The sequence below is a fragment of the Oncorhynchus tshawytscha genome, linkage group LG14, assembly GCF_018296145.1.
Source record: "Oncorhynchus tshawytscha isolate Ot180627B linkage group LG14, Otsh_v2.0, whole genome shotgun sequence".
NCBI classification, from domain to species: domain Eukaryota; kingdom Metazoa; phylum Chordata; class Actinopteri; order Salmoniformes; family Salmonidae; genus Oncorhynchus; species Oncorhynchus tshawytscha.
The window spans coordinates 28,079,475-28,092,039 of record NC_056442.1 but is presented as its reverse complement, the minus strand read 5'-3'; the positions used below and the strand labels follow the sequence as shown (position 1 = coordinate 28,092,039).

General features: G+C 41.9%; 1 protein-coding gene across 1 annotated transcript; it reads right to left on the bottom strand.

Annotated features, from left to right (window-relative positions):
• Positions 1-5,592: 5,592 nt before the first annotated feature.
• On the bottom strand, positions 5,593-10,666 carry LOC121839161 (alpha-2-macroglobulin-like). Its single transcript, XM_042296557.1, has 5 exons — positions 10,639-10,666; positions 6,338-6,543; positions 6,039-6,165; positions 5,799-5,893; positions 5,593-5,646 (listed from the first exon to the last, which is right to left on the bottom strand). Exons 1-5 carry the CDS (start codon positions 10,664-10,666, stop codon positions 5,593-5,595), a joined length of 510 nt encoding a protein of 169 aa, XP_042152491.1.
• Between the last annotated feature and the right edge of the window lie 1,899 nt (positions 10,667-12,565).

Below are 12,565 nucleotides of genomic sequence, written 5' to 3'. Positions count from 1 at the left end.
TAGCTAGTATAGCCTACTCAAAACACCCTCAGAGGGATGCTATGGTAGCTAGCTGGCTATGACTATCCAACACAACACTGGAACTCTTCCAAGTCGAGGTAAGCTTTTGGTTTTACTAATTTATTGCCACCTGGGCGCACAGGTGTAACTGCTGAACTGATAACTGACTATACACTGTAAAGTTACTGCATGATTGTAGCGGGTTTACGAACACATTAGTTCTATTAGCTATGTTGACTATGACGTTACTTTAGCTAATATGGGGACAACGATGTAGGCTGTGTGTAGCGGTTATGACATGGTTTGACTTGGAAAGCTTTTTCGCCTAGTCACATACAGCTGATGTGTTGTGCATTGAAATCCACAAACTAAGGGAAAAGGTGAGAGGAGAGCTCATAGATGCAAGAAGGAATATAACATGGCCGCTATGAATCTGAACTGTGTTCAGGCGTGACCAGGGGTGTATTCATTCCTCCGATTCTGTTGTAAAACGTTTTTGAAACGAAAGCAAACGGAATGAAACTGGGATTAACATACCAAAACAGGGGATAAACATACCTGAATTTGTCCAATAGAAACTGTTTGCAACTATTGGCCTAATGACTGTCTGTCCATGTGTCACTGTCAGTGTATGTAAACTTCTGACCCAGTGGGAATGTGATGAAAGAAATAAAAGCTGAAATAAATCATCCTCTCTAATATTATTCTGACATTTCACATTCTTAAAATAAAGTGGTCCTAACTGACCTAAGACAGGGAATTTCTACTAAGATTAAATGTCAGGAATTGTGAAAACTGAGTTTACATACACCTTAGCCAAATACATTTAAACTTCCGACTTCAACTGTACGTACATATACGTTATAGATATATATGTACATGTGTATGGTGGAGATAGAGGAGCAGGCGAATGTGAAAAGTATATTTATTTACTCAAGAATGTGAGTGTTGATTGATGATGTACTGTATATGTATATTCTAAACAAATGTGTGTGTGATTATTTGTCTAGTACACACTCAGGTTAAATATGTATGTATGTATTGGTTTGTGTAAGACCATTTGTATGTGTGGGTTTAAATATTAAATTGTGAGAGTGTGAGGTAGCTGGGTCTGGGTGGGATAGCACAGGGCTATGTGAGACAAGAGTGAGTAAAGTAAACAGACTTTTTAATTCACCTTTATTTAACCAAGTAGGCCAGTGCAACATGGCCAAGATAAAGCAAAGCAGTGCGACACAAACAACAGAGTTACACATGGGATAAACAAACGTAGAGTCAAAAACACACTAGAAAAATCTGTATTCAGTGTGTGCAAATGTAGTAAGATTAGGGAGGTAAGGCAATAAATAGGCCATACTGGTGAAATAATTTCAATTTAACATTAACACTGGAGTGATAGATGTGCAGAAGATGATGAGCAAGTAGAGATACTGGGTTGCAAAGAGCAACAAAAAAATAACAATATGGGGATGAGGTAGTTGGGTGGGCTATTTACAGATGGGCTGTGTACCGGTAAAATGATCGGTAAGGTGCTCTGACAGCTCATGCTTAAAGTTAGAGAGAGATGTGTCACGACCTGACCTTAGTATTCTTTGTTTTCTTTATTATTTTGGTTAGGTCAGGGTGTGACATGGGTGATGTATGTGTTTTTGTACTGTCTCGGGGTTTTGTATGTTTATGGGGTTGTTTACTATCTAGGTGTTTTGTATGTCTATGGTTGCCTGGATTGGTTCTCAGAGGCAGCTGTTTATCGTTGTCTCTGATTGGGAACCATATTTAGGCAGCCATATTCTTTGGGTAATTCGTGGGTTATTGTCTTTGTCTAGTTGCCTGTGTCTGCACCTTTTATATTATAGCTTCACGTTCGTTTTGTTATTTTGTATAGTTTGTTTTGTGTCCGTCTTTATTAAAAGTAACATGTATTCATATCACGCTGCGCCTTGGTCTCCTCCATTCAACGAACGTGACAAGATGTCTCTGGCTTCAGTGATTTTTGCAATTCGTTCCAGTCATTGGCAGCAGAGAACTGGAAGGAAAGACAGCCAAAGCAGGAGTTGGCTTTGGGGATGACCAGTGAAATATACCTGCTGGAGCGTGTGCTACTGGTGGGTGTTGCTATGGTGACCAGTGAGCTGAGATAAGGCGGGGCTTTACCTAGAAAATGCTTTACAATGACCTGGAGCCAGTGGGTTTGGCAACAAATATGTAGTGAGGGCCAGCCAACGAGAGCATACAGGTCGCAATGGTGGGTAGTATGTGGGGCTTTGGTGATAAAACGGATGGCACTGTGATAGACTACATCCAGTTTCCTGAGTAGAGTGTTGGGGGTTATTTTGTAAATGACATCGCAGAGGTCAAGGATCGGTAGGATAGTCAGTTTTACGAGGGTATGTTTGGTGGCATGAGTGAAGGAGGCTTTGTTGTGAAATAGGAGGCCGATTCTAGATTTAATTTTGGATTGGAGATGTGAGTCTGGAAGGAGAGTTTACAGTCTAACCAGACACCTAGGTATTTGTAGTTGTCCACACATTCTAGGTGTCACGAGGGACTGGGTGTGTGAGGTAAGAATCAGGCACAGAGAGTTCCAAAGGGAGAAGTGCACTTTAATCTGGCACCAAAATACAACGGCCAAAACACAGGGTACACGGTCCGGAGCACTAACACACCCAACGACACAACATGTAACACAGAATTAATCCCGCACAAAACAAGGGTGGGTTTACTAGGCCTAAATAAGCAAGCACATCAGGAAAACACAATTAGACACAGGTGCAACTAATAAGACAAAACAAACAGGAAAAGGGATCGGTGGCGGCTAGTAGGCCGGTGACGACGACCGCCGAGCACCGCCCGAACGGGCAGGGGAGCCAACTTCGGGAGTCGTGACAGAACCCCCCGGCTCCCGCAGCGTGCCGCCACCGGCCTGGAGGGCGATGCGCCGGGTGATCAGAGTGGAGGCGGTGGAAGTCTCTCAGGAGTGAAGGGTCCAGAATGTCCCCCACCGGTACCCAGCACCTCTCTCCGGACCGCTGTGGTCAGAGAGACGTCGTAAATTCCTGAGGATCTCCTCATGGCCACACAGTATAGAGCGAGCAAATTTTCGTAGAGAACAAAGGAATTTCTTCCACCTCACAGAATTTGAGGTACGAATGAATTTCATGTTCTGGAGAAAGTATAAAAGATCGGTGAAGAATCCAGCTAAGAACTGGTCCGTTTGTTACAACTTGGGGAAGCTCATGGGAGACGGTGTAGCCACATTACCATAACGCTGTTTATATAATAGCCTCAGATATGCGGTTTACATCTAATTGTTGTATAAGATGAATGAGTGAGTATGATACTGTTTGTAAAATTGTGTAAAATGATTTTGGACTGTTTAATGAAGGAAAATACAATTCCCGTTTGATTTGAACTAAATCAGAGGACTGCCCCTGAGCCCAGTTAGGGTCAGGCCTCCTGGGACAGCCCCTTTTCTGCAATTCCGAATAAAACCCAACTTTGAGAAATTATCAACCAGACCATGTTTTTCTCCATTAGGAGAGGGCAAAGGTTGTAGACCATTGCTGAATCTTTTAACCATACCACGTGGTTAAACTCTTAGACTATCAATACCGACAGAATAAGAACAAGTCTTTGATATTAATTACTATTCTGCAGCTAGGAATTCGGTATCATTGAACGTGAAGAACGACAACCGCCGAAACATCCATTCTATAACGAATGTCACTCTGAACAATACCCTCTAACCACAAATGATAGAGAGGGGAGAGAGATGGACAATTCTACAAAAGAAATGAACTTTTCACCAGCGATCAAGACGACACGCGTAGCGTAAATATATATATTGATTGCAATTGTTCCCGAATAAGAGAGCGTTCATGTGCAAAGGATTAGCATTTCAATTGTTATAATTATCACTCTGTAGTGACTTCTTAGTCAACCCCCACTTCCCCTTTTGTCTAACATTCTCCTATCATTTCTTGTAACCATAATCTACTGTTTGTTTATGCATTTCTGTGAATTACTAAGTTAAATAATTTATTTATTAAGACAATTGATGTATGGATGACATAGTGAAGACTGGGTTCGTGCAGATAACCAACAATTTACGACATTTGGAATGAGACTAACGTGAGGTAAATAATTCATTCGAAGACTAATTGATCAGATATAAAATATCTGAAAAGTTATTAGGAAATTATTAACTTTGTAATCTGAATATTTTTCCTTGGTGCCCTGACTTCCTAGTTAATTACAGTTACATGATTAATAAGTTGATTGCGTAATACTAATTACAGAGAATCTTTGATAAATATAAAACTTAAATTAAATGATAGTAAAGACACAATACTTGATTAGGCCCATAAACACGTGCGTACATAGGAGGTCCCATAATGGGAAGACATTTAATCTACTTTCATTCCTGAGTATACAGTGCATTTGAAAAGTATTCAGACCCCTTGACATTTGTAAATTTTGTTACGTTATAGCCTTATTCTAAAATGTATTAAATGTTTTTTTTTTCCCCATCATCAATCGACACAGAATGGCCTATAATAACAAAGCAATAACAGGTTTTTAGATTTTTTTTTGCAAATGTTTTTAATTTTAAAAACATTAACATAAGTATTCAGATCCTTTACTCAGAACTTTGTTGAAGCACCTTTGGCAGTGATTACAACCTCGAATCTTCTTGGGTATGATGCTACAAGCTTGGCACACCTGTATTTGGTGAGTTTCTCCCATTCTCCTCTGCAGATCCCCTCAAGCTCTGCCAGGTTGGAAGGAGACTCCGAGACTTGTCCCGAAGCCACTCCTTGGTTGTCTTGGCTGTGTGCTTAGGGTCATTGTCCTGTTGGAAGGTGAACCTTCCCCTAGTCGGAGGTCTGAGCGCACTGGAGCAGGTTTTCATCAAGGATCTCTCTCCATTCATCTTTCCCTCAATCCTGACTAGGCTCCCAGTCCCTGCCGCTGAAAAACTTCCCCACAGTATGATGCTGCCACCACCATGCTTCACCGTAAGGATGGTGCCAGGTTTCCTCCAGACGTGACGCTTGGCATTCAGGCCAAGGAGTGCTGCAGAGATGGTTGTCCTTCTGGAAGGTATCTCCCATCTCCACAGACAAACTCCGGAGCTCTGTCAGAGTGACCGTCGGGTTCTTGGTCACCTCCCTGACCAAAGCCCTTTCTACCCCAATTGCTCAGTTTGGCCGGGCAGCCAGCTCTAGGAAGAGTCTTGGTGGTTCTAAACTTCTTCCATGTATTACGAATGATGGGGACTTTCAATAATGCAGACATTTTTTGGTACCCTTCCCCAGATCTTTGCCTCGACACAATCCTGTCTCAGAGCTGAACGTACAATTCCTTTGACCTTATGGCTTATCTCACCACTACACCTCTCTAAACTCACTATGTCTCTCTAAACAATACAAGGGTTTATTTTACCCAGGACTGAGAGAGAAATTCGATCAGATCCATCCACCACATTCTTGGCGAGTTGCAGTTCCACCTCCTCTGTCAGAGTTTCTCCAGTGGACACAGATGATAAGATGAATGGAGATGATCAGTTCAATAAAAGTGAACATTCAACGTTCATGCATTACACAGCAACCAGTTGTAGGTGTCGGTCTTCTCTGTTCCCTCCGCCTGAGAGAGAGTGATAGAGCAGAGAGAGGAGAGAATGTAGAGAATTGGAGGAGATGAATAGAGAGGGAGATACTTTTCAGTCAGAGGCAGTTACACAAAATGGTATATGTACAACCTAACACTAGGTTCCACCACAACAATAGGCTACATACCTTCACCAGCAGGCTCTGTGTGACTTTGTAGATGCGTCCTCTCTCCTTTACTTTCACAATCTCATTGTCACACACAGCGTGGGACTGGACAGGCTCTGGATGTTAAAATCCCCTACACACACATTGACAGACCGAGTGCAGCACAGGTTACACAACATCCAATACGCTGACTGAGAGTACACAACTCAGATTGACATCCATTCTGCTGTTTGAACAGTTGAATGGAGACTGGTGACTTACCCAGCACTGAGGGTGCCATTGTCCAACTGAAGGTCTTTTGTCCATTGGCACACAAGCATGATGAATACTGGACATCATTCAGGGGTGTGAGAGTGTAGTCTAAGGAAGGAGCCGCAGTCACAGAAACCTGCCCAAGAGGAACACTTGTAAGATAACATGGAAAACCCAAGACTGATACACTGGGTGTAATAAAAAATAAATAAACACTGACTAGGCAAACTGCAACAAAACACAACATTTTATACAACTCGAGAAACTCATGAAACAACTCAAGAAACGATCATGATGCAGTGCCGTACCATGATGCACTTGGACAGGTAGTTGAACACAGTTGCCTTCAGCTCAAAATGCTCTCCACGGATGATGGCGTAAGGCAAGGGGATTTCTGGGAAGAAGTGCTGTAAAACTGTAAGTTTTACTGGAGCAGCCAGACCGGAACCACCAGGGGCCAGGCAGAATGCCTCTGACTCCCAGGAGGTGATGGTGTCTGGAACCTTAAGGGGCTCTTAGGGAGGCTGCGAATTTTCGCAGCTTTTTGTTAAAAATCGCGCAACATTTCAGCGCCCTGCTACTCATTCCAGGAATATAGTATATGCATATGATTAGTATGTGTGGATAGAAAACACTCAGACGTTTCTAAAACTGTTTAAATCACGGCTGTGACTATAACAGAACGTCTGTTTCATCGAAAAGCGCAGGAAAATCTGATCACTGGAGATGGAAAAAAATATCCATGCGCCACTTCCATGAATTGTTAAAGGTGAACCGTATTAAATGAGGCCGAGCTTGCAGTACCTACAGCTTCCACAGGATGTATAGAGTCTTCTCATTTGATTCTGATTTGATTCTTGGTAGATCCGACCAAAGGGAACCGATTCCCTCCGACCACCAACTCGAGGCATTGTCTCTGTGTTTTTCCGGACATTTTTTCCACACGACCAGCTAACGATTTACATCGCCTCCTGATGATTTTTATAGCTTATTAACGTGTAGTAATACCTAAAGTTGTATTAGAAAGGTATTTCGAAGTGTTTTGTGAAAGTTTATCGTCAACTTTTTAACTTTTAAAAAATGACGTTACGTTATGAAACGCTATTTTTTCCGTTTATCACACAGTCTTCATAGATCGATATCTAGGCTATATATGGACCGATTTAATCCAAAAAAGACCCAGTATTGATTATGGGACATCAAGGAGTGCCAAGAAAGAAGATGGTCAAAGGTAATGAATGTTTTATATTTTATTGTGCGGTTTGTGTAGCGCCGACTACGCTAATTATTTTTGTTTACATCCTCTACGGGTCTTTTGGGGTGTTACATGCTATCAGATAATAGCTTCTCATGCTTTCGCCGAAAAGCATTTTACAAATCTGACTCGGTGGCTAGATTCACAACGAGTGTAGCTTTAATTCACTACCTTGCATGTGTGTTTTAATGAAAGTTTGAATTTTATCTAATACTATCAGTGACGCTCTAAAATATCCGCTGATTACCCGCTGATTTGAGCTCTAGGAGGGAACATCCTCCCTAAGAAGATAATTATTAGAGGGGCACATCTGCTGATCCAGACTCCCTGTAAAACAGAGGTCAGAGTTCAAACAGAAAGCCACTAAGTGTCCCATAGAGAACATTGGTATGACTTACAAATTCTTTGAACAATGTTTCTTTAGATTTTTAAAATGTATTTAAGCTTGCCCCATTGAGGACCTCTTTCCTAAGAGAAATCTGGCCGAGGGAAAAGTGGGCCAAGTTGAGCAAAAAGGGGTAAATTGAGCCTCCCTTGTTTCTAGGAAACCATACACAAAATGAATCATTTGACCAAATCTTTAGGAAGAGGACATCATTTCATGGAGTCTGTGAAGGAAGAAACCACATGGAAAAAGTTGGTTTATTAAAAACAGATTTTCACCAGGTCAAATTCATTGTGTTAGCGGTTTCACTATGAGAGGTATCTAAACCAAAGTAGATAATTGCAATATTGTTCTATACATCAGCTGGGATCTCTATAGCGCCTTAAATGTGATGTCCTAAACCTAGCATGAAATTGCATCATTGTGGCTGTGTGGGCCAATATAGTCAAAATATTTGTCTTGGGTTAAGTTGAAAATCACCATGTGGTAAGCTGATTTTTGCACGGTCACAATTTGCAGACTTGTTTACGTGTTGCTTTGCGTTTTGTTGCCAAACTATTTTGCTACCTGACAACTTTACGGTTTTTACTTTTAATTACCATTTATATTTTTGTTTTTTCCCTCAACTTTTTCACTCCGGACGCTTTATCTGGACACGGTTGGTCAGGACCTCCAACAGCCGGAGCTAAGTAGTAACATTAACATGATGCCTTCTAATTGCAGTCGCTGTACTCATAATATACATTTTTTGATTCGCCTCCCGGCGAGGATAGCTGTGCTACAAGCCCAGCTTCAGACGCAATCGTTAGGCAAGGGTAATTTCAGTGTAGGAAAGGATGAAACAGCGTCTGTGCCACCAGTAAGTACAGATAGTAGTATAAATCCCCTGGCACAGTCCCCGCAGCCGGACAACTTTCTCACGGTTTCTGGAAGGAAATGCTGTAGGATTGCTCAACCAGTGTCGCTCATTTTCAGCAAAAACAGAAACTTTCAACCGGTTTTCCCCATTAAGAGGGAGTCAGAGGCCGAGCCTCCTCTTGTCTCTACTCCTCCTGTTACGGGGTCTGAGACGCCGAAGCTTCCCACCATTAGCTCTGACAAATTGAAAACTCTAGTCATTGGCGACTCCATTACCCCAGTATTAGACTTAAAACGAATCATCCAGCGATCATACACTGTTTACCAGGGGGCAGGGCAACCGACGTTAAGGCTAATCTGAAGATGGTGCTGGCTAAAGCTAAAACTGGCGAGTGTAGAGAGTATAGAGATATTGTTATCCACGTCGGCACCAACAATGTTAGGATGAAACAGTCAGGTCACCAAGCGCAACATAGCTTCTGCGTGTAAATCAGCTAGAAAGATGTGTCAGCATCGAGTAATTGTCTCTGGCCCCCTCCCAGTTAGGGGGAGTGATGAGCTCTACAGCAGAGTCTCACAACTCAATCGCTGGTTGAAAACTGTTTTCCTGCCCCTCCCAAAAGATAGAATTTGTAGATAATTGGCCCTCTTTCTGGGACTCACCCACAAACAGAACCAAGCCTGACCTGCTGAGGAGTGACAGACTCCATCCTAGCTGGAGGGGTGCTCTCATCTTATCTACCAACATAGACAGGGCTCTAACTCCTCTAGCTTCACAATGAAATAGGGTGCAGGCCAGGCAGGAGGCTGTTAGCCAGCCTGCCAGCATAGTGGAGTCTGCCACTAGCACAGTCAGTGTAGTCAGCTCAGCTATCACCATTGAGACCTGTTAGGGAAGATTCAGAATTTGTTGGTAACATATGTAAGATGTTTTATATTTATCTAATGTGTGTAAGTTACTTCTCATCAGAATGTTTATTTTTGTATAATACTGTGGCGAGGTTGCAGTTATCTGTTCTATGTCAAGACTAAGTTGCATGGGCCGCTGAGAGGGGAGAGGTCAAAGTGTCATCATGTGTAAACATATCTTTTACTCCCTACCTTTCCCAGTGGGGAAAGGAGGGTGGCAGTGTCTGGAATCATTCTATGCTCCCTCTAATGTTGTTTCTATCTTAACCTATAGCCTCATTCTCCTCTCCGTGAGTTTGTCCAGGAGTTTGTATTTAGAGTGGGTTGTATCTAAATGACAATTTGATATATGCCTGTTGATATGGAGGATTGGTTTTTGGTTCTGGGGTTTGGGAAAGGAGACAAAGCTGAACGATTAATTATGTCTATGCTGTCTGACTATGTGTGATCTTTGCTATAAAGGATCCCATTTTTCCATTGTGTGGGGACTCTCAACTTTTCATTAGAGATACTGAACTGTTGAAAGTCAAAATGCTATAGAGCTTATATAATTAAAGATGGACTTTTATAACTAACTCTGACTTGTGTGTGTGGTTTGCTCCCATATTTGGTAAATAGAGGAAATTTCCACGACAGACCGTCTATGCATCGACCTAGGTTGGGCAAAACTAAACATGGTGGTGTTCGCCTTACCAATCTCACTAGGAAAAGGACCTCCTCCATTCCTGTCATTATTGAAAGAGATCATGATGCCTCACATCTCAAAATAGGGCTACTTAATGTTAGATCCCTTACTTCAAAGGCAATTATAGTCAATGAACTAATCACTGATCATAATCTTGATGTGATTGGCCTGACTGAAACATGGCTTAAGCCTGATGAATTTACTGTGTTAAATGAGGCCTCACCTCCTGGCTACACTAGTGACCATATCCCCGTGCATCCCGCAGAGGCGGAGGTGTTGCTAACATTTACGATAGCAAATTTCAATTTACAAAAAAAAATGACGTTTTCGTCTTTTGAGCTTCTAGTCTTGAAATCTATGCAGCCTACTCAATCACTTTTTATAGCTACTGTTTACAGGCCTCCTGGGAAATATACAGCGTTCCTCACTGAGTTCCTATCGGACCTTGTAGTCATAGCAGATATTATTCTAATTTTTGGTGATTTTAATATTCACATGGAAAAGTCCACAGACCCACTCCAAAAGGCTTTCGGAATCATCATCATCGACTCGAGTGGGTTTTGTCCAACAAGTCTCTGGACCTACTCACTGTCACAGTCATACTCTCGACCTAGTTTTGTCCCATGGAATAAATGTTGTGGATCGTAATGTTTTCCTCATAATCCTGGACTATCGGACCACCATTTTATTACGTTTGCAATTGCAACAAATAAACTGCTCAGACCCCAACCAATGAACATCAAAAGTCGTGCTATAAATTCAGACACCCCAAAGATTCCTTGATGTCCTTCCAGATTCCCTCTGTCTACCCAAGGACGCCAGAGGACAAAAATCAGTTAACCACCTAACAGAGGAACTCAATTTAACCTTGTGCAATACCCTAGATGCAGTTGCCCCTAAAAACATTTCTCATAAGAAACTAGCTCCCTGGTACACAGAAAATACCCGAGCTCTGAAGCAAGCTTCCAGAAAATTGGAACGGAAATGGCGCCACACCAAACTGGAAGTCTTCCGACTAGCTTGGAAAGACAGTACCGTGCAGTACCGATGAGCCCTTACTGCTGCTCGATCATCCTATTTTTCTAACTTAATTGAGGAAAATAAGAACAATCCGAAATTCCTTTTTGATACTGTCGCAAAGTTAACTAAAAAGCAGCATTCCCCAAGAGAGGATGGCTTTCACTTTAGCAGTGATAAATTCATGAACTTCTTTGAGGAAAAGATCATGATTATTAGAAAGCAAATTACGGACTCCTCTTTAAATCTGCGTATTCCTTCAAAGCTCAGTTGTCCTGAGTCTGCACAACTCTGCCAGGACCTAGGATCAAGAGAGACGCTCAAGTGTTTTAGTACTATATCACTTGACACAATGATGAAAATAATCATGGCCTCTAAACCTTCAAGCTGCATACTGGACCCTATTCCAACTAAACTACTGAAAGAGCTGCTTCCTGTGCTTGGCCCTCCTATGTTGAACATAATAAACGGCTCTCTATCCACCGGATGTGTACCAAACTCACTAAAAGTGGCAGTAAACAAGCCTCTCTTGAAAAAGCCAAACCTTGACCCAGAAAATATAAAAAACTATCGGCCTATATCGAATCTTCCATTCCTCTCAAAAATTTTAGAAAAGGCTGTTGCGCAGCAACTCACTGCCTTCCTGAAGACAAACAATGTATATGAAATGCTTCAGTCTGGTTTTAGACCCCATCATAGCACTGAGACTGCACTTGTGAAGGTGGTAAATGACCTTTTAATGGCATCAGACCGAGGCTCTGCATCTGTCCTCGTGCTCCTAGACCTTAGTGCTGCTTTTGATACCATCGATCACCACATTCTTTTGGAGAGATTGGAAACCCAAATTGGTCTACACGGACAAGTTCTGGCCTGGTTTAGATCTTATCTGTCGGAAAGATATCAGTTTGTCTCTGTGAATGGTTTGTCCTCTGACAAATCAACTGTAAATTTCGGTGTTCCTCAAGGTTCCGTTTTAGGACCACTATTGTTTTCACTATATATTTTACCTCTTGGGGATGTCATTCGAAAACATAATGTTAACTTTCACTGCTATGCGGATGACACACAGCTGTACATTTCAATGAAACATGGTGAAGCCCCAAAATTGCCCTCGCTAGAAGCATGTGTTTCAGACATAAGGAAGTGGATGGCTGCAAACTTTCTACTTTTAAACTCGGACAAAACAGAGATGCTTGTTCTAGGTCCCAAGAAACAAAGAGATCTTCTGTTGAATCTGACAATTAATCTTAATGGTTGTACAGTCGTCTCAAATAAAACTGTGAAGGACCTCGGCGTTACTCTGGACCCTGATCTCTCTTTTGAAGAACATATCAAGACCATTTCAAGGACCGCTTTTTCCATCTACGTAACATTGCAAAAATCTGAAACTTTCTGTCCAAAAATGATGCAGAAAAATTTATCCATGC

Coding starts and splice junctions, on each gene's coding strand:
- LOC121839161 (XM_042296557.1), bottom strand. CDS start 10,666: ATGATGATGATTCCGAAAGCCTTTTGGA. Junction 6,544..10,638: donor GATTCCGAAAGCCTTTTGGA/GTGGGTCTGTGG, acceptor AGCCTCCCTAAG/AGCCCCTTAAGGTTCCAGAC. Junction 5,647..5,798: donor CACAGAGCCTGCTGGTGAAG/GTATGTAGCCTA, acceptor ACTCTCTCTCAG/GCGGAGGGAACAGAGAAGAC.